Raw genomic sequence first — 24,598 nt, 5'->3', positions numbered from 1 at the left:
ATGACAGATTATACAAAGACCTTAAAAGATGCACATATTGATTGTTTTAACAGCTTTTTTATTAGAATAATGTATAATGGTCTTAATTTATTGCTCGAATTCCTTGTAGAAAACACAGAAGCGTGTTTTTTATTAATGAATTTACATTTATAAATATGACATTTTGCCATTAGAACAATTAGAATTATAAGGTTAAAAAGAAAATCTTTATCTTTATTATGGTTAAGGAAACCGAGCAGCACAGGACCTCAACCCTCCCATAAAAAAACAAAAGTCATCAAGAATATTAACAATTATAAAACTGTGAATATCTTTCCATAATTGTTTTACATGTAGACAATGCCAAAATAAATGTGAAACTGTTTCTGGATGCTCAACACAAAAAGTACAATCAATGTTAATGTCTTTTCTAAGTTTCTTCAGGTAATGATTCACAGGGTAATACTTATGGATCATTCTGAAAGAGACCTCTTTGACCTTGTTAACAAGCAAGTATTTGTGTGGTAATAACCAGACTTTTTTCCAACAGATATTAGTGACCAATGTATTCCAGTAACTTGTGACATAAGGAATGGATACAATATCCCTTTGAAATAAAGCACGTATCGACCTATTGTTCTGAGGGAGCAAGGAGAAACATATTTTCCCTATTGGAAAGTCAACTGGATTAAGCGAGGGTAGGTCAAGAAAGTGAGGTCTGGCTACACCGCTAAATAACATAAGAGTTCCAGAAGGAATAGCATCAAAGACGTCATGGCGACGTTGGCTGGCTAAACTCATAAGTAGAAAACGTCATCGGGTCTAACGGTCGTCTGCGCATGTGCAGGCCATCAAGTCAGAGGCACTCATATTTATATAGTTGTTTTTCACGAAAATGAAAACGTGTCAGTTTGTCACTTTCACGAGGTTGGAGTAATAACATGTTCAACTACTTAAGAAATTGGCTCAAATCTAGGTTTTGTCTTTCAAATTTGAGAAAATTAACAACTAAGAACACATTTTTCACTTGTCTCATTGACTTCACAAACTCCAAACCCCGGCCTGGTCGATTTGGTCTGTTTCGCAAGCCTTCCCGGAAGTCTTGCGATGTTGTGCCTCTGGGTTTTGAAACTCTGTGGGACGGTTCGGCTCAACAGATGTGGTCTCATTAAAGTTTTAAAATTCAATATGAAAATGGCTTCCATAACAACCACAGAGCTTTTTGATGCACAAGTCCTGGTAATAACGTTTTATTGTCCTCTATATGTATTTAAATTGTTGGAAGTTGCCGATACTCAACACAATATTATTTTAATGTTGAGTAAAATCTTATAAGCTTCTTCGCTAAGAACAAAGGAAACCAAAATGGCTAACCAGCCAGCCAGGTTGCCAACAACAAACACAGGAATTATATTTTGTGTGTATGCTATGCTAGCTAACCTTGCTTTCTAACGTGCTTCACTTTAAACATAACATACACGTTTTTTCTTCTGTTTGCGTTGCTGTCTGACAACTCTTTGGGGATATTTCTGCCAACTTCTATAGACTAGAGAGAGTAAATAATGACCACCGTAGGAGTTGTCAGACAGCACAAACAGATCTGAGCCCAGGCTAGAATATTAGGTATTGCATTTTCTAATGACAGCAAACGTTTTGGCTGACTGTTTGTTAGACCTGGCTCATACTAGCTTTTGTTTTCTCACAAGGAAGGTGACTTCATCACAGCTACTCACCACAATGCACAACGTTTGGAAGATAGAGTTTCCCAACAAAAGACAGAGTTTCTCAGAAATGCAGAGAAACTTAGAAAACAGTAAGTTCCTCGTATTAATATGCAGGGGAATTTAGATTATACATGCACATCTATTGTATTGAGACTCATTTTCTATTGTTCTTAAAACAGGATTGAGAAACTTGAGAAAGAGAAGATGTTGAATACACAAAACAGGAAGAATGGTCTTTCAGATGGATTTAGAGTATTGGAAGAGTTTGATAAAGGACTTCAGGATGATCGAAATACTGAGCGTGTGTATTTTGTTGGTTTTAGTACTCTTTGTATGGCACTTCAATATTTTACTGACTAAAACGTAATTTGAACATCTTTAATAATAATGTTGTTCATGTTCTTTGTCCCTCAGATATGAACGTGCAAAAGCATCTGATGAAAATTCATAATGGTGTAAATAAATTTCAGATGCAGCTGACTGACGTGAAGCCTACCCCGGAGTGTAAGTCATGTGCTAGTTGATGGTTATACATGTGCATGGAAATAGTACACATTGGGGAGTCATGACATTCATGTTTTTATGGAGCCAGTTCAATTTGATACCCACTTCATCTCCCTTTATACAGGCTGTTATACGTTAACTACTTAGAAATGCTGTTTGTTTTTTAGTAATTGAGAAACTGAAAGAAATAATGACAGAAGTTGAAAATTCAATCAACACTTTCAAGGAGGATCAACGTCAAAGGTATGAGACGTTCAATATTTTAACAGCTGTCAGCTGTCATGTAATGCATGTTTCAAAAGGACTTGATTATAGTTTAGGCTGAGATGAACTGCCTCTTTCTTATTCTTTTTAGTTTTGAGGATCTATTGAAAGAGGAAAGAACATGCAGCCAGGAGATAAGTGCTTTTGAAAAGAAGATTGAGACTTGGTCTTTGGCTGTAAAAGCAGACCCAAAGTTGCCCCCTGCTCCCTCAGGCAAGGTGTGTCTGGCCAAAGCCTTAGAGGAGGACCTCCCACCAGAGGTGACCGCACTAGAGAGGTTCCTACAGCAAACTGGAGGGAAGCAGGGGGGCTGGGACCAGTATGACCATCAGAGCTTTCTGAAAGTGTGGACCAAGCACAATGGCAAACCAGCCTATAGGAAAGAGGCTTTGCTCTACCTGCCAGGCAAAACTCCGGAAGGCGTTGAACAACACGAAGATTGGTATCTTGAGCTCCTGTACCTCCAGGAGAAGAAGAAAGAGGTAGACTGGGCATCACTTTGTAGGCAATGTAATGAGTTTCCAGTCACTTTCAACTGTGGATGGGTAGAACAGTACTGCCATTTATGAGCTCTGAAATGTCAGTCAGCTATTTGTTTTGACCTGTTAAATCACATGAATATACTTGTAATATTTGTTTTGTCTTATAATTTTGCTAATTTTCACTATCCATGCACCAGGCCATTCACCGGTGGAAGGCTGAGAGACAGCAGGAGAGGGTGACAAGGCTGCAGCACCAAGATGAGCTGGAGAGCGCTGCCAGGAGGGAGAGGGAGGTGCAGGCTGAGACCCAGCAGCGTAGGGCTGAGGAGGAGAGAAGGGAGGCGGTGGCTCGCCTGGAGGGGTGGAGAAGGCAGCGCAGGCTGCGCCTGGAGCAGGAGGAGGAGCAGAGGCTCACTGAGGAGATCCTGCAGCGGAGACAAGCCAAGGAGGAGCGCAGGAGACAGCTGGAGGTGAAGCTGGCTCTGGAGGCCCACATTCGGCAGAAGAAGGAGGAGGAAGAACTTCTGACCATGCAGAAGGAGGAACAGGAACAGGCTGACATGGAGGAGAAGAAGAGGCTGGCAGGCTACGGCATCAAACGCTTTCAGGAAAGGGTATGTGAAGGATCAGTGTTTCCAATGGTACTACTCAAGGTATTTTGTATATACAGTGCATTTGGGAAGTATTCAGACCCCTTGACTTTTTCCACATTTGTTATAGCCTTACTCTAAAATGCATTAAATAAAACATTTTCCTCATCAATCGACACACAATACCCCATAATGACAAGGCAAAAACAGTTTTTTAGAAATGTTTGCAAAAGTATTAAAAAATTAAAACAGATACCTAATTTATACAAGTATTCAGACCTGTTGCTGTGAGACTCAAAATTGAGCTCAGGTGCATCCTGTTTCCATTGGTCATCCTTGAGCTGTTTCTACAACTTGATTGGAGTCCGACTGTGGTAAATTCAATTGATTGGACATGATTTCAAATCAAATCAAAACTCTACCTACATGTATATATTACACCAATTACCTCGACTAACCGGTGCCCGCGCACAATGACTCTGTACCGGTACCCCCTGTATATCGCATCACTTGTTATTTTACTGCTGCTGTTTAGTTATTTGTTACTTTTATTTTCAATTTTTTACTTAACACTTATTTTAATACATTTTTCTTAATTTCTTAAAGCATTGTTGGTTAAGGGCTTGTAAGTAAGCATTTCACTGTAAGTTCTACACCTGTTGTATTTGGCGCATATGACAAATACAATTGGATTTGATTTAAATTCAATTGACAGGCGCACACCTGTCTATATAAGGTCCCACAGTTGACAGTGCATGTCAGAAATAAAAACCAAGCCATGAGGTCGAAGAAATTGTCCGTAGAGCTCCGAGACAGGATTGTGTCGAGGTACAGATTTGGGGATGGGTGCCAAAACATTTCTGTAGCTTTGAAGGTCCCCAAGAACACAGTGGCCTCCATTGTTCTTCAATGGAGTTTGGACCACCAAGACTTTTCCTAGAGCTGGCCGCCCGGCCAAACTGAGCAATCGGGGGAGAAGGGCCTTGATCAGGGAGTTGACCAGGAACCTGATGGTCACTCTGACAGAGCTCCAGAGTTCCTCTGTGAAGATGGGAGAAACTTCCAGAAGGTCAACCATCTTTGCAGCACTCCACCAATAAGGCCTTTTTGGTAGAGTGACAGACGGAAGCCACTCCTCAGTAAAACAAGATTCTCTGGTCTGATGAAACCAAGATTGAACTCTTTGACCTAAATGCCAACCGTCAGGAGGAAACATAGCACCATCCCTATGGTGAACCATGGTGGTGGCAGCATCATGCTATTGGGATGTTTTTCAGCGGCAGAGACTAGTCAGGATCGAGGGAAAGATGAACAGAGCAAAGTATAGAGAGATCCTCGATGAAAACCTGCTGAGGACCTCAGACTGGGGTGACGGTTCACCTTCCAACAGGACAACAACCCTAAGCACACAGCCGAGACAACGCAGGAGTGGCTTCGGTACAAGTCTCTGAATGTCCTTGAATAGCCCAGCCAGAGCCCGAACTTGAACCCAATCAAACATCTCTGGAGAGACCTGAATATAGCTGTGCAGCGACGCTCGCCATCCAACCTGACAGAGCTTGAGAGGATTTGCAGAGAAGACTGGGAGAAACTCCCAAATACAGGGGTGTGAAGTTTGTAGAGTCATACCCAAGAAGACTTGAGGCTGTAATCGCTGACAAAGGTGCTTCAATAAAGTATTGAGTACTATTTGAGGTTGCTCAAATAGTACTTTTCTCAGTTATGTCTACTGGAGACTGGGGTGTAAGAAAGACTGGGGTGGAGGAAAGACTGGGGTGGAGGCAAGTCAAAGTATAATGGTTAACTGACTTATCTGCAGGACTTCCAGAAGTTGGAGACAAAAGTGCAGGAGAGACAGGAGAAGGAAAAGCAGGAGCTGGATAGACAAAAGAGACTGGCTAAGCTGAAGGAGAAGGTAAGACCTTACACAGCAGCAGGCACTGATTCCATTGTACACAATGTATGTCATCAGTAATTATCTGCTATTCATTTGATCTCATTAGGCAGAGGCTCATATCAGCAGAGACCCTTCCAGGCTCTGCAAACCTACAAAAGGATGGGAGGAACGCACCAAAGAGATTGGACCCACTGGGGGCGGACCTGTATTACAGATGTTTCATAGGTGAATTAGCCCAAAACATTCTCATCACCCACTTTTTCACTATCTTCTTTCTCTGTAACTCATCTATGCTCATCACCATCTTCTTACAGGGCTGTCCCAAGCTGGAGACAAGGCTTATGAGGATGTCTGACTGGAACCAATATTTTCTTTGCTAATTTGTTTTTTATTTAATCATGCAAAATTCAAATCCTCAGTGTGGTTATTTGTCATTTCAACACACTTGTATCTGTGCTTTGTGTCATTTCCACTTTTATACAATACATTATCACATTTCTTATCTGAATTAAAACATGAATAACTGTCTGCCTACATTTGTTATTTGTCTTGCTACTTATTCTGAAATTAATATTATTATAGAAGTGCGTTTGACGTTAAACATTTTACATTCTTCAAATATATTTAGCCTCCAGTGTACCAAAACGAACAAAACATTTAAAACGTTGCAATGCAAAAGAATGAGAAACTGAGCAAAGTTGGGTTGGAAAACAGAAGGTTGAGCTCTGCTGGAGTCCCTACTTATCTTGTGTGGTTTATTGAGAATGACCACCTGGATTAAACTTGAGAAACCCGTTTCAGATATGAAGAGGTGGTGGGTAAAGTAAAGGCTGTGAGGATCACGAGAAGTGGGAAGTGGGCTTGGATCGCCTCTCAGGGAGAGGGACAAGAGGGTGGTTACGCTCGAATGGTTGTCAGACGTGGAGATGGAGTCAGAGGAACCCATAGAGGTCGTTAAGAAAGCGGGCAGGGGGAAAAGGAAGAAAGTGGAACATATTAAATGAGATTGAGGGTGAATTAACTGCGGTCGCAGGTGCAGTCGTCCCGTCCGTGATTGAAGAGGATTTTGGCCCAATTGGAGTGAGATTTTTGGACATAATGGATCGTTGCCTTCTGGTTGATCCATATGTGGTGTCAGGTTGAGTGGAAAAGAGGTTGGGTCAGTGAAAGTGGCTCGAAGTGGAATTGTGTTTTTTGCGTTTCTGCCGTCCAGAGGGAGCGTGCGCTCCACACCATGCGACTGGGGTCAAGAGCTGTGACTTGCTATGTTATCCGGAGCAGGGCGCCATTGAAAGGAGTGATAACTGGTGTGGCGTTAAGTGTTGAGGATTAACTGAAATTTAAGATTTCCAGTATCTGTGATGCTCGCTTTTTCGTGCGACGCAGACCCGGTAGAGAGCGTTTCGAAACAGAGAAGACACTGTATTAATCAAATCAAATTTTATTTGTCACATACACATGGTTAGCAGATATTAATTTGAGTGTAGCGAAATGCTTGTGCTTCTAGTTCCGACAATGCAGTAATAACCAACGAGTAATCTAACCTAACAATTCCACAACTACTACCTTATACACACAAGTGTAAAGGGATAAAGAATATGTACATAAAGAGATATGAATGAGTGATGGTACAGAACGGCATAGGCAAGATGCAGTAGATGGTATAGAGTACAGTATATACATCTGAGATGAGTAATGTAGGGTATGTAAACATAAAGTGGCATAGTTTAAAGTGGCTAGTGATACATGTATTACATAAAGATGGCAAGATGCAGTAGATGATATAGAGTACAGTATATACATATGAGATGAGTAATGTAGGGTATGTAAACATATTAAGTGGCATTGTTTAAAGTGGCTAGTGGTACATTTTTACACAAATTTCCATCAATTCCCATTATTAAAGTGGCTGGAGTTGAGTCAGTATGTTGGCAGCGGCCACTAAATGTTAGTGGTGGCTGTTTAACAGTCTGATGGCCTTGAGATAGAAGCTGTTTTTCAGTCTCTCGGTCCCTGCTTTGATGCACCTGTACTGACCTCGCCTTCTGGATGATAGAGGGGTGAACAGGCAGTGGCTCGGGTGGTTGATGATCTTTATGGCCTTCCTGTGACATCGGGTGGTGTAGGTGTCCTGGAGGGCAGGTAGTTTGCCCCCGGTGATGCATTGTGCAGACCTCACTACCCTCTGGAGAGCCTTACGGTTGTGGGCGGAGCAGATGCCGTACCAGGCGGTGATACAGCCCGACAGGATGCTCTCGATTGTGCATCTGTGAAAGTTTGTGAGTGCTTTTGGTGACAAGCCGAATTTCTTCAGCCTCCTGAGGTTGAAGAGGCGCTGCTGCGCCTTCTTCACAACGTTGTCTGTGTGGGTGGACCAATTCAGTTTGTCCGTGATGTGTACACCGAGGAACTTAAAACTTACTACCCTCTCCACTACTGTCCTGTCGATGTGCATAGGGGGGTGCTCCCTCTGCTGTTTCCTGAAGTCCACAATCATCTCCTTTGTTTTGTTGATGTTGAGTGTGAGATTATTTTCCTGACACCACACTCCGAGGGCCCTCACCTCCTCCCTGTCGGCCGTCTCGTCGTTGTTGGTAATCAAGCCTACTGCTGTAGTGGTAGCCCAAACAACTACCTCTTCCCCTACTGTATTTATTTATTTTGCTCCTTTCCACCCCAGTATTTCTTCTTTGCACACTCATCTACTGTCAAATCTACCATTCCAGTGTTTTAATTGCTATATTGTATTTACTTCGCCACCATGGCCTATTTATTGCCTTTACCTCCCTTATCTCACCTCCTTTGCTCACATTGTATATAAACTTATTTTTCTACTGTATTATTGACTGTATGTTTGTTTTACTCCATGTGTAACTCTGTGTTGTTATATGTGTCGAACTGCTATGCTTTATCTTGGCCAGGTCGCAATTGTAAATGAGAACTTGTTCTCAACTTGCCTACCTGAATAAATAAAGGTTGAATAAATACAAAATATATGTAGTGCCACCCTCTCAGGCTCCACAGCCTGAGAAGGGAGATATGGCATTTTTTATTAAGAAGTGAGACTTATTTTTTATTTGTTACGTTTCTGTTTGTGTGGAATAAGTTCCAAACTTCCCATTTTTACCTGTATGGTTTCCTTTTTTCGCCCCAGGCCAGTTGGGAGCGGTAATGCGCCATAAACGTTGGGTGCAAACTGCTGTTAAACCGCAACAAAGAAGGTTGCAAAGCCTGTTTACGCGGAAGTTGTTTCAAACTCAAAGATGGCGGAAGAAGAGAACCCGCTTGCCGAATTTGAACAAATTGACTTTTTAAAAGATCGACACGTACGATTCTTTCAAAGATGTCTTCAAGTTTTACCAGAGAGATATTCATCATTAGAAACAAGCAGGTACATATGTTGGCATGAATAATTATCTCTTATTTTAAATTAACAACGTCTTCGCTAGTCAGAATGCTAATGAATGACAGACGAGCCTGCCAGTGCCACTGTCATCAGGCCAAACGTGTTTTTTGTTAACGTTAGCTAGCTATAGCATTTTCAGACAACATACTCAATATAAAAAATTGCAAATAAACATTGGAGCTTTTTGCAATGCAACCAACTGAATTAGATTGCTACCGCTAGGTACCTAATGTTAGCTACGTTTTATGAACAACCCATTATCTCGAGATAGCTAGCCAGGCTAAAATCTAACTATCACATAGTTGGCCAACCTTAGATTTGATTCAGTAATGGTCACTACTATCCTTGGCTTAAACCCAAACCTCTACCCTGGCCGAGGAACGCGCAACTCCGTTCTCTTATATCGAGACGGATATAAATACATACGTTTTCAATATACGTAAATCTGCCATTACAATCCCAAAGTTGCCAAACACCCTGGACCCTCAGAGTTTCCTGTGCCCTGAGCTCCGGACAGACACGGATGTAGGCTATTTGTGCAATGGTTAAGAAGTAATCAGGTAGGCCTATTTTTTTCTCCCTCTTTCAAATGGAGTGGTTATCAAAAGGGAGATAACTGGAAAGGTTTTTCAAATAGGTTACATTGAGGAACTATTGTCAATCTCAATTGATGCAAAAACAGACTTTGTTTACTTGCTCTTTGAGTAAAAAAAAAGAAAAGTACTTTGAGAAGCTCCACAGTTCATTAGTGGCGGTGAGTTAAGACAATCAGACTGTCTGATCCCCAATCGGGGACATTTATAGGCCTACATTTGCATGCAGGCCAGGTAGCCTAGACCTAGTTCTATGTGTAATCAGGTGCGTGTATTTACTCCGGATTGACAGGAGCGCTCCAAACCAAACACAATTAATAAATTGACATAACTTGTAAATGGAATGAAATTAACCAAAACTTGTTTCTCACAAGTGTAGCCTAGGTTGTGTGCTCTGCAAACAAAGTGTCCACTCCGACAATGAGAACCTTCCCCGGGATTAAGGTTTAAGGTAGGGACGTCCAAATGAATGTAGATAGCACAGACCCGATGTTGACGCTGTTGTTGGTAGAAAAGCCTCGATATGAAAACTGAATTGAGCATTCCACAGCTACCCTAACCTTTTACCCTTACCGTAACCATTTTAAATGTCAACTTCAATGGGGTAGGGACGTCCCACTGATCCATGTTAGCACTGACCATTCAGATATAGCTAGCTAGTTGGTGGCCATACCTGCCATAGCTTGGTGGCCATAGTTGGAGTTCTGCTATCATGCCAACTCCCTGTCACTCATTCTGTCATTGTCATGCCAACAACACAAACAGGTCTGGACTGGGACCAGGCTTAGTTGGTAATTTAAAAGCATAGATACATAATACAGCACATATTATTTGTTGATTAGTGGTTGTCAACAACAAACTAGCTATCTAAGTGGTGCACTTGGATTGTTTGGAGTCCTCTAGCTATCCAAATAACACATGGTGTTGGCTATCCAGCTGTCATCACGTAAAGTAACCATTCATATGATTTACTTTTCAGTTCTTACCTCAAATATGCTGTGGATAATTCTAATAGTATAATATTACTAGGTGAATAAATGTTTGTTTACCTTTGTCCCTCCCTGTCTAGGTTGACCATTGTGTTCTTTGCTCTCTCCGGTCTTGATGTCCTGGATTCTCTTAATATAATAGACAAGCCCAGCTTGATTGAATGGGTCTACTCGCTACAAGTCATTCCTACAGAAGACCGTAAGTGCTGCGTTGTAGGTTATATTGTTTTTGGGCATTCATGTTTCTACGGCCTTCAGGAGGCATCCACGCACGCACACGTAATTCACTTAATTTTGGTGGAACAGAAGAAGGGCGAACTAAACAGTCAGCTAAAATCAACTGAGTTTTTTTGTATCCCTTGGTGCACTGTTGGCTACTAAAAAGCAACCATTTAGCCTAGTCTTCTATGGTTTAGGAGTTATTTGCTCTCTACTCTTAGATTATGTGCATAATACACTGTGCCAAGTACAGTCGATCAGTGTGAATTCTAGGGCTATGTAGCTATAACAGTGGACAGTATATTAAAAAAGGTTTAGGTCAACCATATATCGCACGTGTAAATCATACAGCACCACAATGCTACACATTACTTTCTGGATGTTGTGTTAAATGCCCTACAACAAAGCCTTCTTAGTGTCCAACAAGCTTTCCCTACCCTTAACCTTGTTCTGAACACCTCCAAATTTAAAGGTCATGTGGTTTGGTAAGAAGAATATCCCTCTTCCCACAGGTGTTATTACTACCTCTGAAGGTTTAGAGCTTGAGGTAGTCACCTCATACAAGTACTTAGGAGTGTGGCTAGACGGTGCACTGTCCTTCTTTCAGCACATATCAAAGCTGTAGGCTAAAGTTAAATCTAGACTTGGTTTCCTCTATCGTAACTCTATCGTAAAGCCAAACTAACCCTGATTCAGATGACCATCCTACCCATGCTAGATTACGGAGATATCATTTATAGGTCGGCAGGTAAGGGTGCTCTCGAGCGGCTAGATGTTCTTTACCATTCGGCCATCAGATTTGCCACCAATACTCCTTATAGGACACATCACTGCACTCTATACTCCTCTGTGAACTGGTCATCTCTGTGTACCTGATGCACGACCCACTGGTTGATGCTTCTTTATAAAAACCCTTGACGGCCTCACTCCCCCCAATCTGAGATATCTACTGCAGCCCTCATTCTCCACATACAACACCCGTTCTGCCAGTCACATTCTGTTAAAGGTCCCCAAAGCACACACATCCCTGGGTCGCTCCTCTTTTCAGTTCGCTGCAGCTAGCGACTGGAACGAGCTGCAACAAACACTCAAACTGGACAGTTTTATCTCCATCTCTTCATTCAAAGACTCAATCATGGACACTCTTACTGACAGTTGTGGCTGCTTTGTGTGATGTATTGTTGTCTCCACCTTCTTGACCTTTGTGCTGTTGACTTTGCCCAATAATGTTTGTACCATGTTTTTGTGCTGCTAGTGCTACCATGTTGTGTTGCTACCATGCTGTTTTTCTGCCTTGTTATGTTGTCTTAGGTCTCTCTTGATGTAGTGTTGTGTCTCTCTTGTTGTGATGTGTGTTTTGTCCTATATTTATATTGTATTTCTTTTTCTTTTTTTATACCCCAGGCCCCCGTCCCCACAGGAGGCTTTTTGCCTTTTGGTAGGCCGTCATTGTAAATAAGAATTTGTTCTTAACTGACTTGCCTAGTTAAATGTAAAAAATGTGTTAGGCATTGACACAGGTTGTAGAAACGCTCATATACAAGAGTTTGCGAGGCATGTATTTGGCCAGCAGCCATACTTTTTCACTTGCCCCACCCAACATCCTGTAGTTTGCTGTGCATATTTTAAAGAGCTCACTCCTCTGGATGATGGGCCAACTCTGACCATCTGCTCAGGGCTCACTTTTTTAAATTATTCAGGCACCAAACGCAAATCAAATCTTATTGGTTGTATAAACATATTTAGCAGATGTTATTGCAGGTGTAGGGAAATGCTTGTGTTCCTAGCTCCAACAGTGCAGTAGTAACTAACAATTCACAACAATACACACGTCTAAAAGTAAAATAATGGAATTAAGGAATATATAAATATTACGACAAGCAATGTCGGAGGGGCATTGACTAAAATACAGTAGACTAGAATACAGTATATACATATGAGATGAGTAACGCAGTATGTAGACATTTATTAAAGTGACTAGTGTTCCATTATTAAGAACTTATTTGTCCATTGGACATAGAAAGCTACAAACATATGGTACTTGTCTGGCCTACTCGTATTCAGAGAATACATTTCTCCTTTATTAAGCTGACCTTATAGCTACCCACTAGATGGCAGCATTGCACCTAGTTGAGTTGCCCCACAGCAACAGACAATACCTTGACTTGTGTTTATGGTGTTATAAAATAGTATCAGAGTAGGAGTGCTGATCTAGGATCGCTTTATGAATATGGGATCTGATTTTAGAACAGTACACACAGAATCTATTTATGCATTCATTTCCTTAAATATCATTATTATTATTATTAAATGTTTTAATTTTTTTAGGTGGTAGATCAGCTTTAATATTGCGGAGGTGGCTTCCATAAATGCAATTGTCTGCATAATTTCCAATGCCCCCCCATATATTTTTATGGTGTGTGTGTCAAATCTTGTCCCAGCTATTTTTCAGTCTATATGACACACATGTCCCTTTTTTGGCCCTTAAATTAAACTGGTATACTTTTCTATTTATCCCAATTTGCTTTAACCAATTTGGTCTTTGATGCAGGGTCGACAGACAAGTTCCTTACTTTCTCCCCCTTCCACAAGCCTCTTCCATTTTTGCGGTAATCCTGCAGTTAGTTGGTTGTAATTTTGAGTAGAGCAGACATTTCCATATATTTTTGTCAGCTGCATGTATGACAACTCCACCAGTCCTATTTATGATATAATTTACAGATTATAACATAAACAAAATAAAAATAAACGAATATTGTTTTTTTAATCAATTAGTATATTTGAGTTTAACCATACTATTTGTTGTATTTGTTCTCCTTTCTGGTGGATTAAACTGCAATTGCAACCAACTTTCTATGGCTTGTTTTAAAAATAGCGATATTCTGGAGATTTCATTTTCAAATAACTGAAAGTGAGAGGTTGTAATCTGAATAAAGGGAAAAAAGCCAATCTTGAACATGGGGTGAGACTTTCTTGCTAATCTGCTAGAGAACCAGTTCGGATTTAAGTATACGCCTTTAGTGAGAGGTCTAATGCTTTAATATTTAATCATTTCTGCCCTCCAAATTCATATTCATTATATAAATAGGCCTGTTTAATTTTGTCTGGCTTGTCGTATAAAATGAAATATTTTTTGCTCATATAATTTCAAAAGCAAGATGCTAGGTGTAAGCAGGGCCATAGTTAAACTGCAGTCTGATTAAAGAGTTAATCGGGGAGATCTTTCAATTTTTATGTCGTCTGGCATTACCGTTGTTTCTCATACAACAAAATCCAATTCAAATATTTTGTGTGCTTCCCCCTCAGAATCCAATTTAGGACGTTGTGGGTTTCGAGGATCATCACACATTGGAGTTCCATACAGCACCTCCAAGGTATTGATCTTGAAACACATCCTTGTTCAACATATTGATTAAGTGGTTGCCATTTAAAGGGATAGTTTGAAATGTTTTGCAATAAAGCGCTTTATCTACTTCCCTAGAGTCAGATGAACTTGTGGATACCATTTATGCGTACAGTATGAAGGAAGTTCGAGGTAGTCTCATGAGCCAATCCTAACTAGTGTTAGTGTAATGACTGGAAGTCTTCGGGATCAGCTAGCATGCTTCCCTTTAAATGTCTTTGGCTGTGTTGACACAGGCACCCCAATTCTGGTATTTTGCCCAATTATTGACATTAGTGCTGATCTGATTGGTCCAAAAATTTAAAAAATGTCTGAATTGGGCTGTCTGTGTAAACACAGCCTATATAAGCTAGCTGATTCAATCAATTTGCCTCCTCAGGGCCCAGGAGTATCCCACCCGTATGACAGTGGCCATGTGGCCATGACGTACACTGGCCTGGCCTGCCTGGTCCTACTGGGGGACGACCTGAGTCGTGTCAATAAGGAGGCCTGTCTGATGGGCCTGAAAGCCCTGCAGCTAGAGGACGGAAGGTAAACACCCAGTCACTCTCCTCTGTCTTTACCATATCTACAAACAATGAGTTATTGTTTTTTTTCTTTCTTCCTGGTAGTGCCTTGAGTAAGGCACTTAACATACACAATTGCTCCAGGGGCACTGTGCCTGATCCAATACTTCCAACCCAATGAGGGGTGACAGATCACATTTTGTTCTTGGACAAGTATTCTTCTTCTGTGAGTTTTTGGTACTTTATAGGTCTTTGTGCTTTATGTGAAAGGAGACCCTGTTTAACCATGTCAATGGGACGACCACTGTGTCAGACAGATCACTGCATCTTGTTTGAAAGTATTGTTCTGAGAGGATTTAACCAGTAAAACACATTGACACAGCACACCTCGTCCTTACTAGTAGAAAAAAAAAACAATTTAACGTCTGCCGCGATGTCTGATTCCAGTTTCTATGCGGTCCCAGAGGGAAGTGAAAATGACATGAGGTTTGTGTACTGCGCAGCGTGCATCTGCTACATGCTCGATGACTGGTCAGGCATGGACATCAAGAAGGCCATCGACTACATCAGGGGAAGTATGGTAAGTCAGCTGTTTCACTTAGTCTCTGTCATCAAGCGTCCTGTGGCCCTGAGCCTTGTCAGTATTCTCTAGAAGGGTTCAATCCTCAACCGCTGACCTCTTTCTGCTAAATTTACTCTCAAATACTCAAATCTACTTGCTAGGTTGTAAAACTGTGTTTTAACCCAACATTGGTTTAACACAGTGTTTATTTCTCGTATCATAGACAACACGTCAGAGAGGAAGGCCTAGGTCAAACAGCTCATCTTGAAGGTGCATTGGAATCAAAGGGCCCTCACCTGTTAACAGCCTGACTTTAACAACCCTCTCTACTGTCCGCGACTTCAAAGAGAAACAGTTTACACAGAATTCACCCAACACAAAATGTCTGAGGGTTTTGTTACCATCCTGTCTTCATTCTCCCCTCTGCAAGTCACAGGGGGCTGGCCAGACGGGGGTGAGGAGAGCAGGCACTACTGGATCCTGCTGGGTCTAATGATAGTGATGGTGCCCCCTGTGACCCCCCCTGTGACCCCCCCTGTGATCTCCCCTGTGACCCCCCTGTGACCCCCCCTTCGTTCGTATGTAATCCAACAGAAGATGACATAATCCTGTCCACAGGGAAGGCAGCGGTGTTCCTGTTTAGGTGGTTGTAGTGGATTACACTGAGCTGTGGTGTATGTGTGTTGTTTGGACCATGCTGTTGGCTGGTTTTTAAGAGGACTCCAGGGTTATTCTCAGATGCCTATAAATAGAGGATATGATCCCACGGGAGGAAAGGTCTTTACCGGACTCTAATCCTCTTACTCATTCAAATTTGGTTGAATTTTATCTCCTGGGGCGTGGAGCTCACTACCTTCAACATTGTTAGTTCATCATTATTATTGTCCCCAAAGCTAGTCTGTCTCTCATCAAGTGTGTGTATGAAGTGTGGTTTCGTACGGTATGCAAGCAGCACTGTGGACATGGATTGCTCCACGTGGTTGATTGAGCAGCTTGTTTCCTGATCTCTCCTTACGTCATAGATCACATCTGTCACACCACACTTGATCTGAAAGTTATTACATGGTTTCAGTGATGGCTATCCATCCCTCACATGGTCTGTGGTGCTATGTTTGTCTAATAGAATGTTGTTTTTGCTTCCTTAGTCATATGACAATGGCATTGGCCAGGGGGCTGGATTGGAATCGCATGGTGAGTATGGCATGCAGACCTCGAGATTGATGGATATTATGGTTCTAGAAAGGGATTAGCCATTAGTCCAAAACCATATTAGAACAAATCTCCTTTTTAAATATATTTTTTAAATATATTTTTTCATCCCTTTGGTACTATTTTCCCAAGTATGTACAACTCTTAGTACAAAACTTCATAACTGGTCACACAACTTGTAACACAGCCAGTCTTTCATTCAAAACCTGTCATGGTGCGTTCATTTGGATTGTAAACATCTCTCACCACACAACCGTTGATTCAAAATGTATGTTTATTGTGAAATGTAATGAGAACATTGGTTTAATCACCAAAACGCAATAAAATAATACACTATACATACAAAAGTATGTGAACAACCCTTTAAATGAGTGGATTTGGCTATTCCGGCCACACCCGTTGCTGACAGGTGTATTACATCGAGCACACAGCCATGCAATCTCCATAGACAAACATTGGCAGTAGAATGGCCTTACTGAAGAGTTCAATCTTTCAACGTGGCACCATAATAGGATGCCACCTTTCCAACAGGTCAGTTTGTCCGTATTAATGCCCGTGATTTTGGAATGAGATGTTCGACGAGCAGTGTCCACATACTTTTAATCATGTAGTGTATCGTTTCGATGTAGTCGTTTTAACTACTAGTTAATCCGGTAGCAAACAATTTAAGATATGTGTTTCAAATCGCCCTTAGAAGTGCTGAAGTTAGGCTTCCCAAGTGGCGCAGCAGTCTAAGGCACTGCCTCGTAGTGTCATAACTGGCCGTGACCGGGAGTCCCATAGAGCACAATTGGCCCAGCTTCGTCTGAGTTAGGGGAGGGTTTGGCTGGGGGGATTTACTTGACTCATCGCGCTCTAGCGACTCCTTGTGGCGGTGCGGCTGGCTTCCGGGTTTAACAAGCTGGTGTTAAAAAGCGTGGCTTGGCAGGTCGTTTTTCGTAGGAAGCATGACTCAACCTTCGCCTCTCCCGAGCCCGTTGGGGCGTTGCAGCGATGACACAAGATCGTAATCCCGAAATTGGGGAGAAAAAGGGGGTAAAAATAAACAAAAAAGTGCTGAAATTAATATGCTACAGTACTGTAAATTACAATAGATTACAGTTTTCACATTAGGCAAAACACTTACATTATTGACTGAAAATATAGCGTCACGAATCAGGGATGGGCCCGAAACCATGCCTGAACCACCTCTGCTGGCTGGAACCTGACATTGTCCCACATGATGACATAGGTAACCCCTTCACCTTGACAGGCCTGCGAAACACAATGAGCTGCGCAGCGCTGTAGGATCCAAGTGATGCCCTACGTCCTATCACACCATCTTCTGAGATAGCTGCGCTCATGGAGATGTTTCCCCCACGTTGTCCAGGCACTTGGACGGTCGCCCGTTGGTCGATGAGGTTCCTCCCACGAAGCCGTTATTTGGCCAGGTTGAATCCCGCTTCATCAACAAAGATATACTTGTGATTCATGATTCACAGCACCATTAAGCACCATCACCCTCTAAAATTATATTTTGGTTAGTTAATTTTACAGTATAGTTCCAGTATAATATTGTGAAGTACCATGTGCATTAATAGTAACAGTAATACAGTATATAGTGCTGTACCTGAACGTACTCGACCCGCAGGTGTTTCACCTGGTCGTTGTTTCTCTCAAAAGGCACCAGGTAAATGTCTTTCATAGATACCTGGTACCTCTTCAAAAGGCGGGCGATTGTTGGAAGGCTGATGGATGCCACATTGGCAAAGGTGTCATCATTCTCCTCAATGACATGTTTTATTTCAGACAGCCATATGTCATTTCTGGCCCTCACCATTTCCACCACTGCCCACTCCTGCTGGTTGGTCAGCACATGGCCACGCCATTGTGAACATCGCATTGTGAAAGGCAGTTACTTAATATGAAAGGTATTTCGAGATGAAACACTGATTAGGTTTGGTGAAAGAATTACTGTGTGATTTTGTGTGTTGTACTTAGTCAATTGAAAATGTGCTTAAAAACTTTTTGGGGGATTTTTTTTTTTTTTTATGATATGTTTGGGGTTTTGTACTAAGAGTTTTGACATTTTACCACATGCTTGTGAAAATAGTACCAAAACCAATTCCTGCCAATGAAACCCTATTATTCCAGGGAAACCCCCAGGCTTAGCTAAGCTACTGCCGGGAGAGATTTGCGTAATGAACCCATGGCACGTTACACAAAGCATTTCTATCAAGTCAAAAAAAAAAAAAAAGTGGAAATTATAACATTTTATTCAACCCTGGATGCAAACCGTACAATTTTTTTGTGGGAAATAGCTTGATTATTCGTATTATCTCAAATAGGTAGGTACACACATTCCTCTTAACTATCTGCAGAGTGCAAGGTCCTCCCTCATTTTTAATGGGCTCCACACAGAGCTGTTCCCCGGGCTTCTGCATCTTCCCCCACAATTACAGCTCTGCAGTTGGGAAGTGATAAGAAGGCTCTGATGCTGATGTTGTGACAGCTGAAAAGGGAAACGGGTGATGGATAGTGGCGCTGTGCCGGTGGCTAATAAACCCTGTCATTAAGCATTCTGTCTGCCAGGTGGGTCCACGTTCTGTGCCGTCGCAGCCCTGAGTCTGATGGGCAAATTAGAGGAGATTTTCAGCCAGCGCGAGCTGAACAGGATACGCCGCTGGTGCATCATGAGACAGCAGAACGGCTTCCAAGGCCGCCCCAACAAGCCCGTCGACACGTGCTACTCCTTCTGGGTGGGCGCCACACTGGAGGTAACAGGACCTATGCTGGAACCTCTGCAGACATACCAGCGTACCTTTACAGTCCATTAACGTTGCTTTATTATCGAAGCGTCCAGTTAATTCATAAAATATGTTGGTAGTATGCTTTGACGTACATTTAGCAGCCCATTATGTTAAAACCCTTTTTGGAGTGATGCAGTTCAATGTGTGCCAGTGGTGTTACGGATGGTCCGTCCCCCCAATAACGGTGTTGTTCATAATGTCATAAAGAACAAGAAAGGTGCATGCCATGCATCCAATGGGACTGGGTGGCATTAGCATACGGTCTAGGAGCTCTCACTAAAGTATTAGTAATCGAGACAGTGATGGCGTGTTTAGCCAACTGTCACTGTGCAATGTTTATGGAACAGTGGAACAGGAGACGGTCAGGAATACACCTGAGTCTTGAGAAATGGGCTCTGGAGACATACAGTGAGTGTACAAAACATTGAGTTGTACCCCGCCCCCCACCCCCACCCTCAGAACAGCCTCAATTTGTCGGCGCATTGATTCTACAAGGTGTCAAGTGTTCCATGGGGATGCTGGCCCATATTGACTCCAATGCTTCCCACAGTTGTCAAGTTGGCTGAATGTCCTTTGGGTGGTTGACAATTCTTGATACACACAGGAAACTGTTGAGCGTGATAAACCCAGCAGCATTGCAGTCCTTCACACACTCTGTTGTGTCTACACTTGACCCTTATAATCCTAATTCTAACCTGTCCCATTCTCAGCTCCTAGACGTCTTTCAGTATACTAATTTCGAGAAGAACCGGAACTACATCTTATCCACTCAGGACCGTTTGGTGGGCGGCTTCGCTAAGTGGCCAGACAGTCACCCAGGTAAGGTTACAGGTGTAAAGAGGGTGGGAGGGAGTGTTGGCCGGTGTTAGTGGAAACCTCTCCGTAAGCCAACACACAGGTGTAAAGAGGGTGGGAGGGAGTGTTGGCCGGTGTTAGTGGAAACCTCTCCGTAAGCCAACACACAGGTGGCTGGGATGTCTAATTGATGAGGTGATTGTCCAGAATGAGCCCTCAGGACACAGGAGAGGAACAGGCCTCACAATACAGGAACTGTTCGCTTCTCAGACCATGGAGAAGGAGAATGTAGAGAACGAGAAGACAAAACTGTTACGCAAAATGATTGTGAGTGCATACAGTGTAGTCTAGTTTTGTCTAGTTTTGTCCCACCAGTGTATATGTAGTATTTCATAGTTTGTATGTTGATTGTCTTTAAAGTCCCAGGTGCAGTTAAAAGGTATTGTACACAGAAGCACTAAACAGAAATTCATCGTCATCATTAATTATTATTTTAAAAACATTTCCACAGGACCTTGAGTCATAATTCATGTTTAAATGGCTCTTAATTGATTTGGATGTCTGCTTCCAAGCTGTTGTCTTTTCATTATAATTCAATAATGGTACATTTTACAGTGCCTGGAAGGCTTTTAGTAGGGTCCCACGGGAGATGGATGGTTAAAATGGATAATGGTGCATTATTTATGCTCCCTTAAAGAGCCAGTCCAACAACAATGCATCCATTGACTGTTGTAGCTGTTGTTATTACTCACAAACACTGAAATTTAGGTCGTAAGTATCATTCACTTGGTTGTATGTACTGTTCTTCTCTCAAGTAATGTGTACCAACCTATTCATAGGTTCCTAAGAAAAGAGAAATCTTGATTTCTGTAGGATTACTATTTAAAATCACATTAGAAATTCTATAGAGTAGAAGACTATTATCAAAAGAAAAAGTATGGAAAAGTGTTGCGATGTTTGACGCAAGACATATACTAAAAAAAAATATAAACGCAACATGCAACAATTTCATTGATTTTACTGAGTTACAGTTCGTATGAGGAAATCAGTCAATTGAAATAAAGTAATTAGGCCCTAATCTATGGATTTCACATGCATGTGTTGGTCAAACAATGGGCATCTGGATCTCGTCACAGTATTTTGGTACATTTAAATTGCCATCGATAAAATGCGATTGTGTTTTGTCTGTGGCTTATGCCTGCCTGCCCATATCATAACCCCACCGCCAACATCTGTTCACAACGTTGACATCAGCAAATCACTCGCCCAAACAATGCCATACACGTAGTCTGCAGTTGTGAGGCCGGTTGGACGTACTGCCAAATTCTCTAAAACGATGTTGGAGGCGGTGGCTTATGGTATAGAAATTTAACGTTCAATTCTCTGGCAACAGCTCTGGTGGACATTCCTGCAGTCAGCATCCCAATTGCACGCTCAATTGCAGCATCCCAATGTGAGCAAAATAAACATTTTGTGCATATGGACAATTTCTGGGATCTTTTATTTCAGCTCATGAAAAATGGGAGCAACACTACATGCTGCGTAAATTTTTTGGGTCGGTGTAATTGGGAACAGACAGCAAGATGTATTGGCAACCTGCTAATTATCATGTCAAGATCTGTTTTATTTATAAGCGTGTAGTCAGTCCATCGTGAAGGGTTGGTGTATGCCATTTAACCTGTTTTGGTAGCACGTTATATGAGCTCTATTATTTACTTTATGATATTTTACGTAGGGCAAATGTAAGGTCGTTAAAGGAGCTGTGTGCAACTGGTTTTCTATGTGATTTAAAAGCCCATGGCCGCATTCCAGGCTGACTACATTACACCTGCCATATGTTACAATGCCTGGATAGGTGTTTATCATATCAGCTAACCACATCATTTGGGCTCCCGAGTGGCGAAGCTGTCTTAGGCACTGCAGACACCCTGGTTCGAATCCAGGCTGTATCACAACTGGCCGTGATTGGGAGTCCCATAGGGCTGCGCACAATTGGCCCAGCGTCGACTGGGTTTGGCCGGTGTAGGCTGTCATTGTAAATAAGAATTTGTTATTAACTGACTTGCCTAGTTAAATAAAGGTTAAATAATATATTTTTTTAATCATGATATAGCAATCTGATGTCCGACTGTGCAGTTGGTGATGTGGAACTGCATGAAATGGACCTGGAACGCGACCAAAGCCACAGTGCCTTTTAAAGTGGCAGGTGCTGAGGCGTGTCACTTGGCTGACCTACTTTCATCCTCTCTCCCGTCTGTTCCAGACCCGCTGCACGCCTACTTCGGGATCTGTGGCTTGTCTCTGATAGGAGAGGCCAACCTGCGGCGAGTTCACCCCGCCCTTAACGTGAGCCAGAGGGCCTTTGAGTATCTGCAGCATCTGCACCGGACGTGGAGAGGCACCTGCACCTGACAGCCAAACCCCTGTCCCCTGCCCCAGCCTCCAAGCACTACCACAGCCCCTAAGCCATGCACAGCCACCCCCCCCCTCCCCCCACAGCCCCCCAACTTACCTTAGCAATAGAAACGATAGTGGGTAGACAAAGGACACAGTCCCACTGAAATGGCTGGGAGAGGTGAATAAATAAATGATCGGGTCTATAAATAATTGAGAGCAAACTGGCGGAGTCGACGCTCAGGCCGGGAGAGAACTCATTCTGCTTAGTGTCACATGAGCCAGATTCAGTGTTATCTGTTTTTGCTTGATGTGTTGACTTCCCTTCCTCTGAGACATGTTCTTTAAAAGACTGAACTTCTAGCTGCTAGATCAGGGATGGGCAACTGGCGATGGGCACCGTTATTTGTAAGCCCGCGGATCAATTTCGCAAAACATTATTTTTAAGTAAAAAACGGTGGAACAGTTGGGGTTTAAACTTAATGTTGAGGGTTAGAATAGTAGAATACACAAGGTCAAATTTCTACATTTGGTTGTGCATCAGAAGTTTTTCCTCTTATGTCAGTCACTGAGTTAGCCCATGTCAGCTAACATTTGTAGATTGGTAAATTAGCTGGCTAGACTATCTAAACTGGTCAAATTACAGACCGTGGGACCCCCGTTGATTTTGTTAGTCATTCTGACTCTGATATCATATACAAAACTGCTAATATTTCTCTCTACCCTATGGCAAATTAGTAGAATTGCAAGACATTTGTTAGAAAATTGCTAAGTCTTCTCTCCCCCCATGGCAAAATGTGTAGAATTGCGGAAAATGTAACTCTAAAACAAATACAAATTATCTCCGCTGTCAATACAGGGGCCTCTAAGATGTTTTGCTTGAAACAACATTTCACTTACTGCCCCCAAATGGTTAGGGCCAGCTCCGACTGCATGTCGAGGTATGGATGTAGGTATGCAGACCCGCGAGCCACTGCAGCCCTTCATGATGAGTTCATATTATTTGTGGACCCCCCCATCAAGGTTGCCCATCCCTGAGCTTGATTCACTGTAGGTTTGTATTCTCAAAAGATCTCAGAACATTTAAATTCATTTTACTGATTTTTTTGCCTCTATTAGTGTGTTCTTTGGTCAAAATGTTCTTGTCGAAAACCAACATGGTCGCTACACCAATCAAGCCTCTTGTATTTATCCAGGATGAGTGGGTTTTTAGCATCTGTATTTTGTTAACCTGTGTAGGTGGCTCCAGACATGTTAACCTGTGTAGGTGGCTCCAGACATGTTAACCTGTATAGGTGGCTCCAGACATATTTTCGGGTTATGGCAGTGTGCTGTGCTCTTCAAGGCTGCCAAGTTACTCAGACTTGATTGCCTTCTCTGAAATGTGCCTCACACAGCAGACTCTGGGCTCTCTAACCTGGGAGGGTCCTTAACTGTATGGACTTGCCTGTCACTGCAGATGAGTGTTATTGAGTCAAAATACACATGAATGTTTGCCTTGACATGAACAACTATATAGAAACAAGTGAAATTGAATTTATTTTTTCTATACTTTATAGAAATATTGAGTGTAGATAATATATAAATATCAATGTCATCTCTATCATGCAAGTGTTCAAAATCGAATCGTTGCTATTTCAGTGAGATAGGAGGATTTGATATGCAATGTTATGTGAAATAAATAATAGCATATTGTCTTTATCATGTCAAAGCAACTAAACATGTGCTAAAACTGGCTTGGCAGTGCATATTTATGTGAAATGAATAAAAATGCCTAACTTTTCTGTCTGTTTATTGTTTCTGTGAAAATGAACAGTTAAATGTCATGATCGTCAGAGGTTATTATGTCTAAAATCTAATCCAGGATATTGACCTTTTTCCTGCTATAAAATGTATACAGCCTCCGACCTTTCATGTGACATCACATAAATCATATCACTAGCCTTAGGAGTACTTTACTTAGGTTACATAATTGCATTTGTTTTGCCCCGTGAAATCTAGTAGTTAAAAGATAAATGAGTTTTTTTCTTATTCTTTGCTCAATCCAGTGGCATGCAGGGTCCATAATGTGGCCTTGTTGTACACGGATACTACTAGAATGGACCACACTGTTTGCTGGTGGATTTGGGTGTATGACATGGGCCTTCATAGACACCCCCCCCCCCTCCCAACCCCACCCACTTAAGTTTCTCTACCATGTGTCCAATGAGGTGAAATCCGCGTGAAGCTGCCATCTGGTGACGCCGACGCCATGCATGGAACAAGTGGCATCGCCAGCAATTACGCACAACTT

General features: G+C 42.1%; 2 protein-coding genes across 3 annotated transcripts; both read left to right on the top strand.

Annotated features, from left to right (window-relative positions):
• The first annotated feature begins 1,096 nt into the window (after positions 1-1,096).
• On the top strand, positions 1,097-5,974 carry LOC129853071 (coiled-coil domain-containing protein 112). Of its 2 annotated transcripts, none has more exons than XM_055918740.1 (10): positions 1,097-1,218; positions 1,690-1,792; positions 1,883-2,004; positions 2,118-2,207; positions 2,375-2,450; positions 2,563-2,953; positions 3,151-3,567; positions 5,363-5,458; positions 5,547-5,665; positions 5,755-5,974. In XM_055918740.1, the coding sequence occupies exons 3-10, from the start codon at positions 1,908-1,910 to the stop codon at positions 5,783-5,785; spliced, it is 1,317 nt and encodes a 438-aa protein (XP_055774715.1). In that variant the 5' UTR covers positions 1,097-1,218; positions 1,690-1,792; positions 1,883-1,907; the 3' UTR covers positions 5,786-5,974. The 2 variants fall into 2 exon arrangements, with proteins under 2 accessions (XP_055774715.1, XP_055774714.1); XM_055918739.1 differs by having other exon boundaries at positions 1,686-1,792.
• Positions 5,975-8,664: 2,690 nt separating this feature from the next.
• Positions 8,665-24,089, top strand: LOC129853070 (geranylgeranyl transferase type-1 subunit beta-like). The gene is made up of 9 exons (XM_055918738.1): positions 8,665-8,831; positions 10,509-10,627; positions 13,954-14,021; positions 14,430-14,581; positions 15,004-15,136; positions 16,264-16,309; positions 18,899-19,083; positions 19,827-19,935; positions 22,175-24,089. Exons 1-9 carry the CDS (start codon positions 8,704-8,706, stop codon positions 22,321-22,323), a joined length of 1,089 nt encoding a protein of 362 aa, XP_055774713.1. The 5' UTR covers positions 8,665-8,703; the 3' UTR covers positions 22,324-24,089.
• The last annotated feature ends 509 nt before the right edge of the window (positions 24,090-24,598 follow it).

This window comes from Salvelinus fontinalis, chromosome 4, assembly GCF_029448725.1.
Source record: "Salvelinus fontinalis isolate EN_2023a chromosome 4, ASM2944872v1, whole genome shotgun sequence".
Classification (NCBI taxonomy): Eukaryota; Metazoa; Chordata; class Actinopteri; order Salmoniformes; family Salmonidae; genus Salvelinus; species Salvelinus fontinalis.
Note: the sequence above shows the minus strand (reverse complement) of the source record. Positions and strands in the feature narration are given on the sequence as shown.